The 21,823-nt window shown below is 46.1% G+C and overlaps 1 protein-coding gene across 1 annotated transcript; it reads left to right on the top strand.

Moving 5' to 3' along the window:
- The first annotated feature begins 3,682 nt into the window (after positions 1–3,682).
- soul4 (heme-binding protein soul4) lies at positions 3,683–21,317 on the top strand. The gene is made up of 6 exons (XM_079687965.1): positions 3,683–4,085; positions 8,790–8,978; positions 13,218–13,303; positions 15,738–15,879; positions 16,195–16,372; positions 19,320–21,317. The coding sequence occupies exons 2-6, from the start codon at positions 8,819–8,821 to the stop codon at positions 19,540–19,542; spliced, it is 789 nt and encodes a 262-aa protein (XP_079544091.1). The 5' UTR covers positions 3,683–4,085; positions 8,790–8,818; the 3' UTR covers positions 19,543–21,317.
- Positions 21,318–21,823: the final 506 nt, after the last annotated feature.

The following is a 21,823-nucleotide window of genomic DNA, read 5'->3' as shown; positions in this document are numbered from 1 at the left end:
GTAAGGGACTCTGTTTAGATAGTTCACTTTAGTCTAGTTATCTCAGTGGGTCTCAAACGTTTTGGTCACCATTTATGAGAATAAATGAAAAACAGTTATGAAATACTATATGGCAGTAAAACAAGAATACAGTTTAAAAGGGGAGTGATTTGTAAAATATCCACAAAGAAAAAGTAAATCTGTCTACAGTTCTGTTTCATATGGGTGTTGAGAGATGTATCCTTAAATTCATGTTGTTCAAAGTGCAGCAGGTTGATGCATTTAACTTCAATATTTAAAAAGAAAATCTTCCCGGGGGAGCATGCCCCCGGACCCCCCTAGAGGAGGTGAGGACCCCCCCTCCACTAGTAAAATAGCACTTTACCTCTGCTTACATCTATATGCCATTGTATATGCTGTGAGCTGATTATCGAGCCTTCATTGTAAGACTCGCGGGTACACTGTGTGTGCGTACTCCACTGTAGCGCCCGGTGCATTAATTGTACATGTGTAACCCCCGGTGTAGTGTCCCCTCGGCAACAGACCACTCAGAGCTGGTGAATACTTTGGTTTATTTCACTGCGTTTCTGCGTTTGAATGGACACATAAAAAGGACACGTTTCTCAAAAGATCCTCACGCGGTATCTAAATCTCCAACAACACATCAATGATCGTATGGTGGTAGTAAACAATGTGAAACATTAAACATAAACAAACTGGTGTACAAAACTCACATACCTGCGTTTGAATGGAAACATAAAAAGGGCACGTTCTGTCGGAGAGATAGCACCACGCTCACGTTAGCTTATTAGCTCAGATTAGCTATTGGTGCTCACATTAATAAATCATATAAAACAAATAGCCAATCACACAAAACATGTTGCTGTGAGCATTAAACGACTAACATTAAACTAAACAACACAACAGAACGTTATTGTCCTAATAAAATAATAACATACATTTTGTCCACCGACATAATACAATAGAACCTTACTCTCGAAAGATCCTCACGCGGTATGAGAATCTCCCACAATCCATTGCGGTAACAAAGCTACAGTAATGCAGGCACGCGTTTGTACCACCAGATGGCGTAATTCTCCAATTTAACCAGGATTTTACACCAACCTTTATAACTCTGTTACACATGTTCAATACCTGTGTAACACTGTACACATGAACGTTTCTTTTTTCGGTTGACCAAAAAAAAATCTCAATCCAAGCTGAACTCAAATGTTGGCAGCCCTGTGCATTCATATGCAACAAATCACCATAGTCCAGCACAGGTACAAAGGTCACAGAGCCTTTTCCTGGCCTCAAGTGAGAAACAGGACTTGTTCCTGAAAAAGAAACCTAGCCTAACCCTCAGCTTTTTAAGCAGATTAATGAAATGAAGTTTAAAAGTAAGACAATCATCAAGCCAGATACCAAGGTATTTATAACAGACAACCACTTTGAGTACTTGTCCTTGCATAGTAACAATATCTGGTTAGCCTCTGTTAGCTCATTGGTTAGCCTCTGTTAGCTCATTGCTTAGCCTCGGTTAGCTCATTGCTTAGCCTGGGTTAGCTCATTGGTTAGTCTCGGTTAGCTCATTGGTTAGCCTGGGTTAGCTCATTGGTTAGTCTCGGTTAGCTCATTGGTTAGCCTCGGTTAGCTGATTGGTTAGCCTCGGTTAGCTCATTGGTTAGCAGTTAGCTCATTGGTTAGCCTCAGTTAGCTCATTGGTTAGCCTCAGTTAGCTCATTGGTTAGCCTCGGTTAGCTCATTGGTTAGCCTCAGTTAGCTCATTGGTTAGCCTCGCTTAGCTCATTGGTTAGCTCATTGGTTGGCCTCGGTCAGCTCATTGGTTAGCCTCAGTTAGCTCATTGGTTAGCCTCGCTTAGCTCATTGGTTAGCTCATTGGTTAGCCTCGGTCAGCTCATTGGTTAGCCTCGGTTAGCTCATTGGTTAGCCTGGGTTAGCTCATTGGTTAGCGGTTAGCTCATTGGTTAGCCTCTGTTAGCTCATTGGTTAGCCTCGGTTAGCTCATTGGTTAGCCTGGGTTAGCTCATTGGTTAGCGGTTAGCTCATTGGTTAGCCTCGGTTAGCTCATTGGTTAGTGGTTAGCTCATTGGTTAGACTCGGTTAGCTCATTGGTTAGCCTGGGTTAGCTCATTGGTTAGCGGTTAGCTCATTGCTTAGCCTCGGTTAGCTCATTGGTTAGTGGTTAGCTCATTGGTTAGCCTCGGTCAGCTCATTGGTTAGCCTCGGTGAGCTCATTGGTTAGCCTGGGTTAGCTCATTGGTTAGCGGTTAGCTCATTGCTTAGCCTCGGTTAGCTCATTGGTTAGTGGTTAGCTCATTGGTTAGACTCGGTTAGCTCATTGGTTAGCCTGGGTTAGCTCATTGGTTAGCGGTTAGCTCATTGCTTAGCCTCGGTTAGCTCATTGGTTAGTGGTTAGCTCATTGGTTAGCCTCGGTCAGCTCATTGGTTAGCCTCGGTGAGCTCATTGGTTAGCCTCGGTTAGCTCATTGGTTAGCCTGGGTTAGCTCATTGGTTAGCCTGGGTTAGCTCATTGGTTAGCCTCGGTTAGCTCATTGGTTAGCCTGGGTTAGCTGATTGCTTATCCTCGGTTAGCTCATTGCTTATCCTCGGTTAGCTCATTGGTTAGCCTCGGTTAGCTCATTGGTTAGCGGTTAGCTCAATGCTTTCAATATTTACACCAGATTTGATCATCTTTTATTTTGGTTAAAGTGTATTTAATTGATCCTAATCCCATAATAATAACACAATCACAAATAGACAGTTGTAATTAGGACAATTCTGGAGAAATGGATCTACTGGAGAAGGACCCCTAATCTGAAAAGTGCACAGCGAATCATCAGGACAGAGCTCCATCCACCTGGACCCCCCGTGGTGCTGGAGAAGGACCCCTAACCCCAGCGGATCATCAGGACAGAGCTCCATCCACCTGGACCCACCGTGGTGCTGGAGAAGGACCCCTAACCCCAGCGGATCATCAGGACAGAGCTCCATCCACCTGGACCCACCGTGGTACTGGAGAAAGCAAATAGGCGATCAGGAACATCCTCCACCCAGACCTCTGCTTACGGCCGTCCTACAGACTTGTGTCTTAGTTTCAGAATTAGATTTTGTATGTGTTCTTTCTTTTAATAGATATTTAGCGATTATAGCTTGAGTCCATCTGATTCCCCAAACAGCTGCTTCTATACTTGCTTCACATATAATACAAATAAACAACTCCATAAACACATTTTGCTGATATTTGTGTTTCTGCTGGTGATGTTAAATAACATGATTGATTTCCTCTGTCTCAATGATGAAAGTTATAATAATAGAAGACATGAAGCTGCAGAGAGAGGATGGATCTTCCCTCTACTTTGTGATGAGATGAAAATACACAATTAAATTAGTAATTGTTAAACACATTGTTTATTTAATTTACTGAGGGTTTAACCATTATTTACAACATGTGTATAATCAGTGGAATAATAGGATATCTGTAGGTCATTCAAATGTCTTCAGTTTAATTTGATTAATAATAAAATAGATCATAGAAAATGTTTAAGTGTATTTCAGCAGAGCGGGGGGGTCACGTGCTGCTGGATCTGGAGGTGCTGACCTGGGGTCAGTGGGACATCATCAGGGCAGGTTTAGGGGAAGAAGGAGAATAGAAACTGTTATGATCACAGCTATTAAGATTAGAACACTAATATTGTTTAGAATCGATCCATACAACATGCTTTCATTCATTTAAAAAACATGTTTAAAAGTAAAAGTAAAGTTTCTGGATCCTTTTCAGCTGAATTAGCTTGTAAGCTAATTTGCTAGCAGGCTGCTGGAGCTGCGCAACCGAACAGCGCGTATCACCATCACGTGACGTAAATACGAAGCCCTCGGTAGGCTAGACCGGTCTACGTGTGCTGGGTCCTCCGTGGACCGCGAAGGCTGCGTACTCCGAAGGGTGCAGCCCCTCAATTGAGACACGGCCACAGTGTTGAAAACGACGACAGGATCTGCAGGCTTTTATTTTGAAGAGCCCGAGAGCTGCATTGTACCGGAAGCAGAGAAGAAGAAGACGCTGGAGGTGTTGTTGACAGAACCAGGTGAGATAAATATAACCAGCCCGACCCGTGCTAACTGTGCTAACTGTCCTTTCTATGGCTTTATATCGGAGTGTGTGAACTGTAAGACTTTATACAAACTATTCCATCAGATCAATATGAACAACAAACTAGCTTCAGGATGACGTGATGTATCATTCATCATGTTATTAATGATACTGTCTGACCCCGAAGGCAGCATCTCCCTGGTTCTGTGTTGGACCCTGAAGGCAGCATGGTTAGACCTAGACCTTGAAGGCAGGAGGCAGCATCTCCCTGGTTCTGTGTTGGACCCTGAAGGCAGCATGGTTAGACCCTAGACCTTGAAGGCAGGAGGCAGCATCTCCCTGGTTCTGTGTTGGACCCTGAAGGCAGCATCTCCCTGGTTCTGTGTTGGACCCTGAAGGCAGCATGGTTAGACCCTAGACCTTGAAGGCAGGAGGCAGCATCTCCCTGGTTCTGTGTTGGACCCTGAAGGCAGCATGGTTAGACCCTAGACCAGGGCTATTCAACTACACATTCAGTTGGGCCAGACATTCAGCGGCCTGTAAAAAGCGGGTAGTGACACATTTTAAACCAACACATATTACTGCGATGAAAAACATGCAATTTGTATTCATTGTTCATCGAACAAAGGTAGGTCAAAAGGTGCATAAAAACACAACAAATTAGCATTAACTTAACAGAATCTGAAAAAAAAGTGCACAGTTGTAGCATTACATTAGTTTGCTTTAGAAGTCAAATATTCAGGTTATTTTTTTGAACCAGGCACATCACAAAGTGCATTTACTGAATCCAATAATAGCAGTCTTAATAAATGTCCTCACATTAAAAAAAAAAACAGCTAAAGAGCTCCAATTCAACTAGGGCCGGGACTCGATTAAAAAAATTAATCTAATTAATTAGAGGCTTTGTAATTAATTAATTGAAATTAATCGCATTTTTAATCACATATAAATATCTGACCTGAGAACAGTGAGAAGCAATTTTTTCCACATGGATTTGAGTATACCATTGAATAATGACTGAATACATAAGCTTAAGAAACAAAACATTGTTTATTTTTTTCAAGGTGGTCCTTAACCAAGACCAACAGAAAAGTGCTATTTTTGCCATAAAGTGTAGCAATAGCATATTTAGGAATATAGTACATTTCAGAGATTCAGGTAGCCTATAGGTAGGTAGACCTTCTGTAAACTATAACACTTTGTTTTTGAAGTAAAACACAATACTTTCAAGTACATTCAGAACATTGGAAACCCTGACTATTAGAAAACATCTCTCTGTTGCTTCAGAGGCCAGAACAGACTTTGTTGATTTACCAACAGTTGATTTAAAAGATCTAATCAATTTCAGTCCAACTCTCTCAATAACCTTGGCCAAAACAATAAACAGTTCAACATAAAGTGCCAGTTGCACCAACAACATAATAAATAGTTCAACATAAAGTGTACCATTTAAAATAAAAAAGTGCCAGTGATTGACCTCAATCCCTCCTATTCTTCCAATATCCTGATGAAAAATAAAATCTCTCTGTTGCATAGGCCACTGTTTGATCAACGCGAATTGGGTGTGGGTCCTTGTACTCCGAGTCGGGCTAACGTCCACGCTAGCTTCCACGCTAGCTGCTATATGTTTTGCATTGAGGTGATACTTGAGGCTTGATGTGCTGCGGTGATATGCGAATTCCTTTTTGCATAATTTGCAAACAACCGTGCTCTTATCGACGCTTCCATCCGTCCGTTTTTTAAAACAAAATGTCCCATCCACGGGGCCAACCAAAGCGGTCTCATCAGCTTCTTCGTTCACGTTTGACTATTGTTCACTGTGGTTTGTTGTTGTCTGAAGTCATGAACGTTAGTTGGTGCTCCAGTATAATCGGTACCCCTGAAACTCATCCAGTGAGAAACGTTCCGCGGTGCAAAAACAAGTGCGATTAAAATGAGTTAATTTTTTTAACGCGTTAATTTTTGTGTAATTAATTAATCTTAATTAACGCGTTAAAGTCCCGGCCCTAAATGCAACAAAAAGAGGTAGTACTGTAGCAATACTATTTTTTCACTTTTCAAGTACAGATCGCTACTTTCTGAACGTTAGGGAACTGCTGTTTTTTGACATCACTCCAAAGCTTCGCTGGCCCGTTAGTGCGCTGCATGTCAATAAGTTCCAGTGTATATTTCCCCTTGTCGATGCAGGGGAGGGGACCACTTCCTTTGCTCTGGTTGATACGTCCCCCTCTATTGCAACAGTGAAGGGGTCTCTGGCTAAGCCCATCATCACCTCTGTGGGCAGAGCAAGTCCATCCAATCGACCGGCAAAGTTCTCTTTCAACCTCGCAATGAAATCTGTCATCACATCCGTGATTTGTGCCGGAGATGTGATGTGTTTGGGGAGCGTCGGAAAATGCAGCATCCGACCCGTGCTCAAGTCGGTCGCGAAAAGGTCCAGCTTGACTTGGATCTGCTCCACAAGATCAATGACCGTTTTGTCTCTGTTTACGCTTCAGAGTTGAGAGAGACATGTTTTAGAGTTGCTATCATAGGACCACCGTTACTAGCACCACTAGATGCACTTTCAAAAAACGTGCTGCGTTGTGGTTTGGTGGTTTCTATGCAACGCGGAGTGTTGCGTTCATGGTCTGTACTAGTGTAGAAATTTGGCTACGGGAGGCTGGGCCAATCGGGAGTTGGTTCTGGGCCGCATCTGGCCCGCGGGCCGCCAGTTGAATAGGCCTGCCCTAGACCTTGAAGGCAGGAGGCAGCATCTCCCTGGTTCTGTGTTGGAGCCTGAAGGCAGCATCTCCCTGGTTCTGTGTTGGACCCTGAAGGCAGCATCTCCCTGGTTCTGTGTTAGACCCTGAAGGCAGCATGTCCCTGATTCTGTGTTAGACCCTGAAGGCAGCATCTCCCTGGTTCTGTGTTGGACCCTGAAGGCAGCATGTCCCTGGTTCTGTGTTAGACCCTGAAGGCAGCATCTCCCTGGTTCTGTGTTAGACCCTGAAGGCAGCATATCCCTGGTTCTGTGTTAAACCCTGAAGGCAGCATCTCCCTGGTTCTGTGTAGGACCCTGAAGGCAGCATATCCCTGGTTCTGTGTTAGACCCTGAAGGCAGCATATCCCTGGTTCTGTGTTAAACCCTGAAGGCAGCATCTCCCTGGTTCTGTGTAGGACCCTGAAGGCAGCATCTGCCTGGTTCTGTGTTAGACCCTGAAGGCAGCATCTCCCTGGTTCTGTGTTGGACCCTGAAGGCAGCATCTCCCTGGTTCTGTGTTGGACCCTGAAGGCAGCATCTCCCTGGTTCTGTGTTAGACCCTGAAGGCAGCATGTCCCTGATTCTGTGTTAGACCCTGAAGGCAGCATATCCCTGGTTCTGTGTTAAACCCTGAAGGCAGCATCTCCCTGGTTCTGTGTAGGACCCTGAAGGCAGCATCTGCCTGGTTCTGTGTTAGACCCTGAAGGCAGCATCTCCCTGGTTCTGTGTTGGACCCTGAAGGCAGCATCTCCCTGGTTCTGTGTTGGACCCTGAAGGCAGCATCTCCCTGGTTCTGTGTTAGACCCTGAAGGCAGCATGTCCCTGATTCTGTGTTAGACCCTGAAGGCAGCATCTCCCTGGTTCTGTGTTAGACCCTGAAGGCAGCATCTCCCTGGTTCTGTGTTAGACCCTGAAGGCAGCATATCCCTGGTTCTGTGTTAAACCCTGAAGGCAGCATCTCCCTGGTTCTGTGTAGGACCCTGAAGGCAGCATCTGCCTGGTTCTGTGTTAGACCCTGAAGGCAGCATCTCCCTGGTTCTGTGTTAGACCCTGAAGGCAGCATCTCCCTGGTTCTGTGTAGGACCCTGAAGGCAGCATCTCCCTGGTTCTGTGTTAGACCCTGAAGGCAGCATCTCCCTGGTTCTGTGTTGGACCCTGAAGGCAGCATCTCCCTGGTTCTGTGTTAGACCCTGAAGGCAGCATCTCCCTGGTTCTGTGTTTAGACCCTGAAGCCAGCATCTCCCTGGTTCTGTGTTAGACCCTGAAGGCAGCATCTCCCTGGTTCTGTGTAGGACCCTGAAGGCAGCATCTCCCTGGTTCTGTGTTAGACCCTGAAGGCAGCATCTCCCTGGTTCTGTGTTAGACCCTGAAGGCAGCATCTCCCTGGTTCTGTGTAGGACCCTGAAGGCAGCATCTCCCTGGTTCTGTGTTAGACCCTGAAGGCAGCATCTCCCTGGTTCTGTGTAGGACCCTGAAGGCAGCATCTCCCTGGTTCTGTGTTAGACCCTGAAGGCAGCATCTCCCTGGTTCTGTGTTAGACCCTGAAGGCAGCATCTCCCTGGTTCTGTGTTAGACCCTGAAGGCAGCATCTCCCTGGTTCTGTGTTGGACCCTGAAGGCAGCATCTCCCTGGTTCTGTGTTAGACCCTGAAGGCAGCATCTCCCAATCCAATGGGGTTTTTCCATTGGATTTTTCAGGAGCTAACAGGAGCTAACATGATGATGCTAAAAGCTAACATGATGATGCTACAAGCTAACATGATGATGCTACAAGCTAAATGATATGCTTACATAAAAATGCTTTATGCTAAAGGATGTGCTAACATGATAATGCTTTATGCTAAAGGATGTGCTAACATGATAATGCTTTATGCTAAAGGATGTGCTAACATGATAATGCTTTATGCTAAAGGGTGTGCTAACATGATAATGCTACATGCTAACCCTGTCCCTGCAGGTCAGAGGAACCCCCCTCCCCCAGCAGTAATGGCTCTGATCTCTCTTGAAGACCTCGAGGGATTGGACGAGGAGCAGCTGGACGATGACATCACTGAGGATCCTCAACCAATGGCTGAAGAGGAAGAAGACCGGCTGCTGACTCACTGGCAGGCAGTCGCCAGTAATCACCAGGTGTTAGTACCACCAGGTGAGGGGGGGGCAACCACCAGGTGTTAGTACCTCCAGGTGGGGTCGGGTGGGGGGCGGCAACCACCAGGTCTCTGGTGGTTGCCGAGTGCAAACCCCAAGTCTTACAGGGTTTGCATTCAATTGATCCTAAAAAGTCTGCCGGGCCTGTCGGCCTCGACCCGTTCTTTTTAAAAATGGCAGCTCAGATTATAGCACAACCAGTAAGTGATATGTTTAACCTCTCCCTGTCCACTCACACACTGCCAGCTGTGTGGAAGCAAGCTCTGGTATCGCCCCTCTTGAAAGCTGGTGATCCCACAGAGTTCTACTCAGCTAAAACTTGTTTTAAATTCACACAACATCCTTAACCCTATGCCGTCTGGATTCAGATCAAAGCACAGTACTGTGACTGCCATCTGAAAGTCTTAGACGATATGAAGGCTGCTTTGGATCAGAAATCAGTTTGTGTTGTTTATTGACCTGGCCAAAGCATTTGATACTGAAGATCACCACATTCTGTCTAACGTTATGTTGGTGTCTCGTTTCGGTCATAACGCCATTTGCTGGTTTCATAGTTATCTAACCGACCGTACTCAAAGCGTCAGGTTGGGTAGTACTGTCTCTGACCCTGTCCCCTTGGAGAAGGGAGTTCCACAGTGCTCTATTTTGGGGCCCTTGCTCTTTTTATTATATGTAAACAATATTTCAGGGGGTCCGCGGGGTCTTAAAAAGTATTAAAAGTTGATAAATCAATTTAGCAAAAATTAAGGCTATTAAAAAGTATTAAAACGTAATTTTCCAAGGTGTTAAGAAGGTCCACAGCAACGACAACATGAAACACCCTTTAATTTACTGAAACGACATGTCGGGAAACCCCCCAAGGCGGCCCCATGCATAGCGCGCCGTAAAATGCTGCTTATTATTTTAAGTTTCGTTGCCTTGCTCCGCTCTGTGGGGGAGGGGGGGCACTAAACGACTACGGTAAAGATAACGGGTCCCAGGTCCCAAGGTGGGTAGACCGGCTACGCAACGCTCTGGGGGTCCAATGGCTCCGTGTGTGCCCTATATGATCATTTTCTGATAACGATGAAAGAGCCCGCCTCCCTCTCCCCACGTCTCCTGCTGCTGCTGGGCTGTCAGAAGAGGGGGAGGAAAAGAGAGGCAGGCACCGTTTATTAAATATTATTATATTATTATACAGAGAACAGAGTCGTTATCAATTTGTTTTAAAGCTCAATAAATAACAAAGAAGACCTCTGACCGGCACTTTCCTAATTTTGTACGGAAGATTTAAACTTTAACGGACATGTTGACCGGCGGAACATTTTTTTTTACGGAAACTGCCGCACGGTCCCCTCGTTCCTTGGAAGAGGGGGAGAGGTGGGTGTTTTTCATCTGCTGGTGGACTACCTGAGAGATACAGCAGGAGAACACGCCGTCCACCGCGGAGAATAAACAGAAGGGCAACCATGGCAACCATGCTCCGGGGTCTTCTTCGCTGCTTTTGGTGTATTTCGGGCGGCAGCAGCGCCACTTACAGGCCTGGCATATGTACTACAGCGTTTCCAGCGTTTCCAGCGGTCTAGTGTGAACGGACACGTTAATGAATCGAATGCGTGTGAACGGAAGACTTTTTGCGTTTGCGTATGCGTTTTACCGTATGCGTCCTCGTGGGGCCGGGGTCTAAGCCAAACTATATCCGGTCACAGAGATCTGCTATTTTAAAGTAAAGTCAACACATATAGACCCTAATATAGTCTATATTAAGAACGAGAAAAGTCTTAACATATATTTCCTTTTTTGTAAACATATGACAAATGTGTGAGGGTGATGACGTCAGAGCATCGTCCTATGTGCCAGGGCTTAGCCCCGGACAGCCCCAGCCCAATTTAACCCCTGGGTATTTGAGAGGGAGCTCCTATATGGCATTACCCCGCTGAAGCTCACCAAAGTTTAATATATTTCATAGTTCAAAGTTTTGTCAATAGTTTTGTTTATTGGTCAAATACTGGTTTCTAATGGTTTCTGAGGAGTTTTACTGGAATGAAAGAGCACAGAGTACAGAAGCAACAAAGCAGCATACTGCATTAAACCTGACCTTCACAGAGAGGTTGAAGTTCATGTGGAGAGAAGGCTTCAGTAGTCTGTCTGCACTCTGTTTAGTTTTGCTATCTTACAATCAATATAGTAAATATGAGGTAAAGTGTTTTGCCAATGTAACCAGTTAGAACTCAAGTTGCGATGAGGTCTTAAAATGTATGGAAAGGGTCTTAAAAAAGGTCTTAAAAAGTATTAAATTTGACTTCAGGATTCCTGCATATACCCTGTATTTGTAATCAGATGCAATTTTCTACCTATCATATGTATGCTGATGACACTATTGTATACTCATGTGCTCCTTCTCTGGATATGGCCTTTTCCAATTTAAAATCTGATGTCCTCACGCTGCAGCATGCGCTTCTTGACTCCAAACTGCTTTTGAACAGTAAGAAAACCAAAGCAATGCTTTTTGCTCCCAAGTAGGGATGGGTATCGTTAGAATTTTATCGATAACGGTACCGGTACTGCTTATCGGTATCGGTATTTTTTGATACTCTTATCGATACTTTTCAATAATTTGGTGTTAATAAACTAAAAAAAGACAAGGCGATGTGCCTGCAAGACTGCACTCAGGTAAACAAAACATATTACCCGTGCAGCAGCTAACCTGCCTGCGAGCCTTCGCTCAGGTCACCTTTACACACGGCGCGGCTGGAGCCCGCTAGCACTATTAGCACTAGCAGTATCGCTAGCACCGTTTTAGATTCAATGAGTGTCTCTTTTGCAAATGCTTCATTAAGTTGCTTGTGCCCCCCCCCTTTACAAGAAACTCACTGAGTACATAGATTGCACCTTGCACTATCGCCATTACATTTACAAGTGCACCCAGACCTTCGATGGCTTCGCTCTGTCCGCCATGCCTGCTGGAGTCTCACAACAATAATAAGAGCGCTGTTGAGAGACATGACGAGTGGCATTTACAGTGGCCAATCAGAGGGGTCTCAAACCGGATACATCACACGGGATGAGGGTTCCCAACCAACCAGAATGGTTTAAAGTTAAACTAAGGAAGTAGACGTTACAGATATACCGATAGCAGCACCGTTTGTCCAGCGGCTTAACGGTATACCGATACCGTCCAATCAGGAACCGGTATTGACTTAGTACCGGTTCTCGGTACCCATCCCTACTCCCAAGTCAGCGTCCTCTTGCCTCTCCATTGACACCCTTGATAGCGTCTCGGTTGAGTTTGTCGAAACCTACAAATATCTTGGCTTTTTGTTGGACAGTAATCTGAACTTCAAACCACATTGAAGTTCTAACTAAGGAATTGAAATTCACTCTTGGCTTCCTTTACAGACTTAAATGTTGTTTTTCAATTTCATCCCGTAAAAGGTTGGTCTCTGGCTCATTCCTGTCCCAGCTGGACTACGGTGATACCCAGTGGCACAGCCCCACCTAGTGTCAGCAGAAAGTATTAAAATAATGATTACAAAAAAAGTCAAAAAGATCATGTTTAATCATCTGATTCGTCTCATTGCTGTTTTAGTCTGTGTTCTTCTAATTAGTGTCTACAGTGTGTGCCTATTGAGCTGCTTAGAGCCATGTGGGACAAAACCCCACCATGCCCCTCCCTCTCCCTGTCTAAGTGAACGGTGACTGTAGAAACTACACTGCGCATGCTCAGAGTATTGTCCTATTTAATGTGTGTGGCAAAAGAATGGGGGGGCAACCACCAGGTGTTAGTACCACCAGGTGAGGGGGGGCAACCACCAGGTGAGGGGGGAGGGCAACCACCAGGTGTAAGTACCACCAGGTGAGGGGGGGGGAAACCACCAGGTGTAAGTAGCACCAGGTGAGGGGGGGGAAACCACCAGGTGTAAGTAGCACCAGGTGAGGGGGGGGAAACCACCAGGTGAGGGGGGAGGGCAACCACCAGGTGTAAGTAGCACCAGGTGAGGGGGGGGGAAACCACCAGGTGTAAGTAGCACCAGGTGAGGGGGGGGAAACCACCAGGTGAGGGGGGCGGCAACCACCAGGTGAGGGGGGGGCAACCACCAGGTGTTAGTACCATAAGATGAAGGGGGGCAACCACCAGGTGTTAGTACCATAAGATGAAGGGGGGCAACCACCAGGTGTTAGTACCTCCAGGTGAGGAGGGGGGTTAGAGTGGGCGGGGCTTTATTGTGATCTTAACTGAGCTTCCTGTCTGTCACAGAGATGATGGGACCCATAATGGAAATGACCCGCAACAGCCAGCAGAGGGAGCTCCTTCAATTTTCCTCCATCTGCTGCCACGAGAAGGTGAGTGTTCCCTAAAGGAGGTGCAGTGTTCCCTAAAGGAGGTGCAGTGTTCCCTAAAGGAGGTCCAGTGTTCCCTAAAGGAGGTGCAGTGTTCCCTAAAGGAGGTGCAGTGTTCCCTAAAGGAGGTGAGTGTTCCCTAAAGGAGGATCCAGTGTTCCCTAAAGGAGGTCCAGTGTTCCCTAAAGGAGGTGCAGTGTTCCCTAAAGGAGGATCCAGTGTTCCCTAAAGGAGGTGCAGTGTTCCCTAAAGGAGGTGCAGTGTTCCCTAAAGGAGGTCCAGTGTTCCCTAAAGGAGGTGCAGTCTTCCCTAGTGTTCCCTAAAGGAGGCCCAGTGTTCCCTAAAGGAGGTGCAGTGTTCCCTAAAGGAGGATCCAGTGTTCCCTAAAGGAGGTGCAGTGTTCCCTAAAGGAGGTGCAGTGTTCCCTAAAGGAGGATCCAGTGTTCCCTAAAGGAGGTCCAGTGTTCCCTAAAGGATGTGCAGTGTTCCCTAAAGGAGGTCCAGTGTTCTCTAAAGGAGGTGCAGTGTTCCCTAAAGGAGGATCCAGTGTTCCCTAAAGGAGGTGCAGTGTTCCCTAAAGGAGGTCCAGTGTTCCCTAAAGGAGGTGCAGTGTTCCCTAAAGGAGAATCCAGTGTTCCCTAAAGGAGGTGCAGTGTTCCCTAAAGGAGGATCCAGTGTTCCCTAAAGGAGGTCCAGTCTTCCCTAGTGTTCCCTAAAGGAGGCCCAGTGTTCCCTAAAGGAGGTGCAGTGTTCCCTAAAAGAGGTGCAGTGTTCCCTAAAAGAGGTGCAGTGTTCTCTAAAGGAGGTGCAGTGTTCCCTAAAGGAGGTGCAGTGTTCCCTAACGGAGGTGCAGTGTTCCCTAAAGGAGGTGCAGTGTTCCCTAAAGGAGAATCCAGTGTTCCCTAAAGGAGGTGCAGTGTTCCCTAAAGGAGGATCCAGTGTTCCCTAAAGGAGGTCCAGTCTTCCCTAGTGTTCCCTAAAGGAGGTGCAGTATTCCCTAACGGAGGTGCAGTGTTCCCTAAAGGAGGATCCAGTGTTCCCTAAAGGAGGTCCAGTGTTCCCTAAAGGAGGTGCAGTGTTCCCTAAAGGAGAATCCAGTGTTTCCCAAAGGAGGTGCAGTGTTCCCTAAAGGAGGATCCAGTGTTCCCTAAAGGAGGTCCAGTCTTCCCTAGTGTTCCCCAAAGGAGGTGCAGTGTTCCCTAAAGGAGGTGCAGTGTTCTCTAAAGGAGGTGCAGTGTTCCCTAAAGGAGGTGCAGTGTTCCCTAAAGGAGGTGCAGTGTTCCCTAAAGGAGGTGCAGTGTTCCCTAAAGGAGGTGCAGTGTTCCCTAAAGGAGGTCCAGTGTTCCCTAGAGCAGTGTTTCTCAAACTTTTTTCAATCATGTTCCCCCTTTGAAAAAGAAATTCAGCCAAGTTCCCCCTCATCAGCGCAAAAACAATTTGTTAAGGAAAAAGCCCATAAAGAGGTACAGTAGCGCTGCACCATCAGAGTCTGATTTATTAAAACTACAACCTTCTAACTGAGAAACTCTTAAAGCTACATTTCAAATGTTTAGAATCAGTCACTAAATTCATGGCAAACCAGTTTTAACATCATGCAATAACACTAAGACGACATCAGCTGCATTGAACTGATCTTTTTAATAAGTTGTACAATATAGTGAGAAACATGGGCTTGAGCTTCACTGAGGACCTTTGTCCTTCTGACAGGGAGGCACCTGCAGTTATTACACTTCACGTTTTTAAATATGTGTAACTCTGTTCATATAAAACCCACACTGCTCAAACTTCCTTACTTTTCCTAAAATGTGTTTATTTATTTATTTTGGGGCGTGGGGAATGAAGAGAACAAAATATAGGAGCATTTTCTGAGCATGGGATTTTGACCCCTCATATAAACATATGCATAATGCTGCTCCAAACTTTGCGACCACACGCTTATTGTTTAGGTCTTTTGAAAAGTAGGCAGTCGTATAATTAACTAGAACTAGCTAGATCTGATAGATTTGGACTTAGACGCGAGTGAAGTCTAACCGGACGCGAGAGAGGGATCAGAGATCAGAGATCAGATCAGCTGCTGCTGACGGAGAACACGCAGCTCTGAATGATCACAGCTCCGCCGCTGTGACGGACCGTTGAGCGGATCAAAATACACTGAGAGTTAGACCTAACACACTTAGCTAGTAAATCTAGAGGAGGTCCAGTGTTCCCTAGAGTTCCCTAAAGGAGGTCCGGTGTTCCCTAAAGGAGGTCCAGTGTTCCCTAAAGGACGGTCCAGTGTTCCCTAGTGTTCCCTAAAGGAGGTTCAGTGTTCCCTAAAGGACGGTCCAGTGTTCCCTAAGGCCCAGTGTTACCTAAAGGAGGTCCAGTGTTCCCTAGTGTTCCCTAAAGGAGGTGCAGTGTTCCCTAAAGGAGAACCTAACCCCCTCTATCTCCTCAGATGGGGGAGGTGCAGTTCGAGGAGAGGCTGATCCCCCCCGGTCAGTGGGCCTGTGTTTCAGCCGGGGAAAAACTGTTCGAGCAGAGCGTCTCTGTTAGCTTCATGAAGCTAATGCGCTACATCTGCAGGGAGAACTCCACAGGTTATTAAATACTATATTATTATACTTTATATTATTATATTAATATATCTCTTCCGGCGCAGACTGAAAACTCATCTCTTTGGACTCCACTTCCAGAGATAGAATTACTAACAAAGCACTTAATACTAATAAAGGGCTGGCTGATCTAAAGCCAGTTGAGTAGCACTTGAAATGTTTGGCTCTATGAAACCTGATGTACTTATATGATTCTGTTTTCTTCAAGGTTGTATCTTGTTGGTCGAATGCACTTAATGTAAGTCTCTTTGGATAAAAGCCTCAGCTAAATGAAATGTGATGTCATTATATGATCTTCAGGGCGGTTCCTGGGTCTGACGGTTCCCGTGGTTACCGAGGTGTCAGCTGACGGCCTCTCGATGCAGGAAGTCGTGCGGACGTCCTTCTTCCTGCCCTCAGAGTTTCAGAGCGCCCCCCCCCTCCCCTCAGACCCCGACATCACCATCGTCCAGCGGGAGCCAATCAGAGTGCTCTCCAGGTTGGTGCCCCGCCTCTATTGCTGTGTTCCTCCTGGTGTTTGGGTTGTGTTTAAATTGTCTATTGTTTTTACTTGTGATGTTTGTTTCTTTGTTTGGCTGTACAGCACTTTGGTCTGGAGGTTTGGAAGTGCTTTATAAATAAAGCTGTACTGTATAGAGCGGTGCAGTGATGACGTGTTTCTGTAGTTCGACCCTGCAATGCTAACGTGATGCTATAAAGGAGTTCCTTTATAGCATCACGTTAGCATTGCAGGGTCAGCCGAGTCCAGCAGCACGACTTCAACGTCACGCCAACTTCAGATCCATATTCAAACACACAGATTCTAGATGGAACGAGTTGAAGTTTTTGTTTGAACAGTCTGCAGGAGGCAGGGACTTGCTCTCAAGCAGAACAGAAACTAACTTAGAGGAGTGTTTACGTGTTCGGGGTAATGACGTACAACGTCCTCCACGACTTCTGTAGTCCTATTCAGCCACTTGATAACAACCATCGTTTCTCAGACACGTCCACTCTTCAGAGATCACCAGTGGGGTCACTGCTGATGATTTAATGTAGAACAAAACGTGATCTGTCTCTTCAATGTGTCTCAACCACAGACCTTAGTTCAGCTAGTTTCCAACATCCTATGGAGAGATCCCATTGGCTCTGAGACCAGGGAACAGGAAGTGGAGAGATCCCATTGGCTCTGAGACCAGGGAACAGGAAGTGGTGAAATGCTGACTCACTTCCTGGTTTTAGGACTCATCACTGCACCGCTCTATTGAGAGGCGAAGTCCCTCCCCTTCAGGTGGACCTCATGGGACATTATTTCTGAAAAATTATGTATTGAAGTCAATGGAGAGAGAAAACGTATCTTTCGATCCCGTTTGAATTGTGCCACGAATTACACATATGATGTTTGTCAATCTTAAAAAAGAATTTCCATGTCAAAAATGTCACAGTTTGTCGTAAAACTGTTGAAATATAAGACTATGAAAAATACGCAACTAGAAAGATTACAAATCCCAGAGTCGCGTAAGTGATGTCACAATTGTTTTCCTCCGCTAAGGGTGCGTTCACACCTGCCTTGTATAGTCCGGTTGAATCGAACCCTGGTGCGTTTAGCCGAGGGTGAGGGTGATAGTGATAGTGAGGGTGATAGTGATATTGAGGGTGAGAGTGATAGTGAGGGTGATAGTGAGGGTGAGGGTGATAGTGAGGGTGAGGGTGATAGTGAGGGTGATAGTGAGGGTGAGGGTGATATTGAGGGTGAGAGTGATAGTGAGGGTGATAGTGAGGGTGAGGGTGATAGTGAGGGGGAGGGTGATAGTGAGGGTGAGGGTGATAGTGAGGGTGATAGTGAGGGTGATAGTGAGGGTGATAGTGAGGGTGATAATGATAGTGAGGGTGATAGTGAGGGTGATAGTGAGGGTGATAGTGATAGTGAGGGTGATAGTGAGGGTGATAGTGATAGTGAGGGTGATAGTGAGGGTGATAGTGATAGTGAGGGTGAGGGTGATAGTGATAGTGAGGGGGATAGTGATAGTGAGGGTGATAGTGAGGGTGATAGTGAGGGTGATAGTGAGGGTGATAGTGATAGTGAGGGTGAGGGTGATAGTGATAGTGAGGGGGATAGTGATAGTGAGGGTGATAGTGAGGGTGATAGTGAGGGTGATAGTGAGGGTGATAGTGAGGGTGATAATGATAGTGAGGGTGATAGTGATAGTGATAGTGAGGGTGATAGTGAGGGTGATAGTGATAGTGAGGGTGATAGTGAGGGTGATAGTGATAGTGAGGGTGATAGTGAGGGTGATAGTGATAGTGAGGGTGAGGGTGATAGTGATAGTGAGGGGGATAGTGATAGTGAGGGTGATAGTGAGGGTGATAGTGAGGGTGATAGTGAGGGTGAGGGTGATAGTGATAGTGAGGGTGAGGGTGATAGTGATAGTGAGGGGGATAGTGATAGTGAGGGTGATAGTGAGGGTGATAGTGAGGGTGATAGTGAGGGTGATAGTGAGGGTGAGGGTGAGGGTGATAGTGAGGGTGATATTGATAGTGAGGGTGATAGTGATAGTGAGGGTGAGGGTGATAGTGAGGGTGATAGTGAGGGTGATAGTGATAGTGAGGATGAGGGTGAAGGTGATAGTGAGGGTGATAGTGATAGTGAGGGTGATAGTGAGGGTGATAGTGAGGGTGATAGTGATAGTGAGGGGGATAGTGATAGTGAGGGTGAGGGTGATAGTGATAGTGAGGGTGAGGGATATATTGATAGTGAGGGTGATAGTGATAGTGAGGGGGATAGTGATAGTGAGGGTGAGGGATATATTGATAGTGAGGGTGATAGTGAGGGTGATAGTGATAGTGAGGGTGATAGTGATAGTGAGGGGGATAGTGATAGTGAGGGTGAGGGTGATAGTGAGGGTGAGGGATATATTGATAGTGAGGGTGATAGTGATAGTGAGGGTGATAGTGATAGTGAGGGTGAGGGATATATTGATAGTGAGGGTGATAGTGAGGGTGATAGTGATAGTGAGGGTGATAGTGATAGTGAGGGGGATAGTGATAGTGAGGGTGAGGGTGATAGTGAGGGATATATTGATAGTGAGGGTGATAGTGAGGGTGATAGTGATAGTGAGGGGGATAGTGATAGTGAGGGTGATAGTGATAGTGAGGGGGATAGTGATAGTGAGGGTGAGGGTGAGGGTGATAGTGATAGTGAGGGTGAGGGATATATTGATAGTGAGGGTGATAGTGATAGTGAAGGGGAGCAACATGATGTTTCAAATTGACGAACATCATGTAATTCATGGCTCAATTCAAACGGGAGAGAAAGGTAACTGTTCTCTCCTGTTGACTTCAATGCATCATCTTTCTGAAATGAGGTCCCATGAGGTCCATCGTAAGGGGAGGGACTTTGCCTCTCTATTGTATTGTTGACGTTGTGCTGCTCTCTGATTGGCTGTCAGGACGTTCTTCGGGACGACCACCTGGCAGACGCTCACCTATCAGGTGGGGATTCTGCGGGGCCTTCTAGGTGCCCCCCCTCTGCCGGGCTCCCCCCCTCTGCTGGGCGCCCCCCCTCTGCTGGGCTCCCCCCCTCTGCTGGAAAACTTCATGGTGGCTTCCTACGAGAACCCGTCAGTTCCCGAGCGCAGGAACGAGATCTGGATCCTCCCACGAGACTTGTAGATGCCTTCCCAGCATGCACTGCTCCTGGGTTCAAGACCCACCCCCTGCCACTGCTGTCCGATCACAAAGCCTCTCTTTGAGTTGCTGACGCCCCATTGGTTCTCCCTCAGTATTTGAATGATCGTGATGTCAGCAGATACTCACACATCTCCGTCCTGATTGGCTGCCACAGTGCCTCAGCAGATGTTGGCTTAGCATAAAAACTGAGCAGCTTCACTTCCTGTTTGAGTCGAGGAAACATCAAGATGTGTTTCCAGAACTCCTTTTTCAGATTATTCCGTCAGCACATGAACGCAGCATCGATCCAGAGCGCCGACACAATAAGAAAATATATTATTATTAGGGCCGGGACTCGATTAAAAAAATTAATCTAATTAATTAGAGGTTTTGTAATTAATTAATCGTATTTTTAATCACATATAAATATTTGACCTGAGAACAGTGAGAAGATGTCAATAAAGCGTGCCGTCACACAGAGGTCATTTGAATTGCTTACCGAGGTCCAATGATCCGCAGTCAGGGCAACACATTCGGCTTTCTCCAATAAACTCTCTTTCTCTTCCTTTTCATTGTCATAAAGCTGCTGGATTCTTTTTGTCACTGTCTTTCTGCATGGCAGCTCATATGTTGTGTCAGACGATGCAATCTGTAGTACCTTTTGCAGCCCCTTCTCTTCTACCACTCCAAGTGGTCTACAGTCGAGTGCAATCCAGTGAGCTGGTTATCTTTTCAGACGTGGACTTAGTTATCCTGGCCCTGAAACCAGTCATCTGGTTGAGTGTGGGTCATACTTGTCAACCCTCCCGATTTTTGCGGGAGACTCCCGATTTCATTGCCCTCTCCCGGTTTCCTCCGGGGGTCATATTTCTCCCGATTTCTGACAAAATCAGATTTACACACGACTGTTTCCACTCGGACTTTAATACAGCTACACCATTGTTTGGTTTCCATGGTAACACGTCTCTTTAGTAGCGCGCACAACTCAAAGTCTGAGAGGGTGAGGCAGATATTCACAGAAAACAGAACAAGAATCGACAACTACTCTACTCTCTGCTCACTCCTTTCCTGCCCACACATATGCTCCATCAAGGACGGTGCTACAGGCCGCAAGGCAGTGCACTTACAACTACAATAAGCATGTTAATGTTAATCTAATACAGCTCCGGCGATCCACTAGCTGCCCCCCCCCCCCCCCCCCCCCCATTTTCCACGCTAGCTTCCACGCTAGCTGCTATATGTTTTGCATTGAGGTGATACTTGAGGCTTGATGTGCTGCGGTGATATGCAAATTCCTTTTTGCATAATTTGCAAACAACCGTGCTCTTATCGACGCTTCCATCCGTCCGTTTTTTAAAACAAAATGTCCCATCCACGGGGCCAACCAAAGCGGTCTCATCAGCTTCTTCATGTTTGACTATTGTTCACTGTGGTTTGTTGTTGTCTGAAGTCATGAACGTTAGTTGGTGCTCCAGTATAATCGGTACCCCTGAAACTCATCCAGTGAGAAACGTTCCGCGGTGCAAAAATAAGTGCGATTAAAATGCGTTAATTTTTGTTTAATTAATTCATCTTAATTAATTAATTAAAGTCCCGGCCCTAGTTATTAGATATTTAATATGACATGATCCAACATGTGTTATTAACCCTTTGTTTAATATGATCTAACATGTGTTATTAACCCTTTGTTTAATATGATATGTTATCATTAATAACACTTTGATATTTAAATGTTTGAATATTTTCTGCATGTTTTAATAAAGCTCTTATTTTCTGGATATTGGATTTAAATCAATATTTTTATATATGGATATCGGAGCCCCCGAGCCACTTGAGGAGGGGGGTCTCACAGCCACTTGAGGGGGGGGGGGTGTCACAGCCACTTGAGGGACGAGCACTGGTCTCAGGATCAATTACATTACATTTAGCAGTTTTATCCAAAGCGACTTACAATAAGTGCAACCGACCAGGAAGATACAAAGTTGAAGAAATCAGAATCATACCCACTGTACACCAGGTTTCATAGAGCTGAACCCCCCCCCCCCCCCCTATACCTCATTCACACCAACTCCGGTTCAAGCTCCGTGCTAGAGCTTTTCAGGTTCAGAACCGGTTCTTCGGTTTAGCTCTGGCTCTTTTCACATCGCCCAGAGTCCGACTGGTGCTGCGTCATTGCGTCATCGTTTGCGTCATGACGTAACCGTTTGCGTGCTTCATAAAGCCAAACCGCGCGGAACCCCTCACAGCTGACACCCACAACAACAACAATGGCCGATTGTGCTCC

The sequence above is a fragment of the Notothenia rossii genome (assembly GCF_949606895.1).
Source record: "Notothenia rossii genome assembly, chromosome: 1".
NCBI lineage: Eukaryota > Metazoa > Chordata > Actinopteri > Perciformes > Nototheniidae > Notothenia > Notothenia rossii.
The sequence above is the reverse complement of the archived record's forward strand: the minus strand, read 5'-3'. Positions and strand labels throughout refer to the sequence as shown.

What these genes read in the sequence shown, in the direction of transcription:
- soul4 (XM_079687965.1), top strand. Translation starts at nt 8,819, where the DNA reads ATGGCTCTGATCTCTCTTGAAGACCTCGAGGGATTGGACGAGGAGCAG. An exon ending in CCAGGTGTTAGTACCACCAG is followed by an intron (nt 8,979 to 13,217) that starts GTGAGGGGGGGG and finishes TGTCTGTCACAG; the next exon opens with AGATGATGGGACCCATAATG. An exon ending in CCAATCAGAGTGCTCTCCAG is followed by an intron (nt 16,373 to 19,319) that starts GTTGGTGCCCCG and finishes ATTGGCTGTCAG; the next exon opens with GACGTTCTTCGGGACGACCA.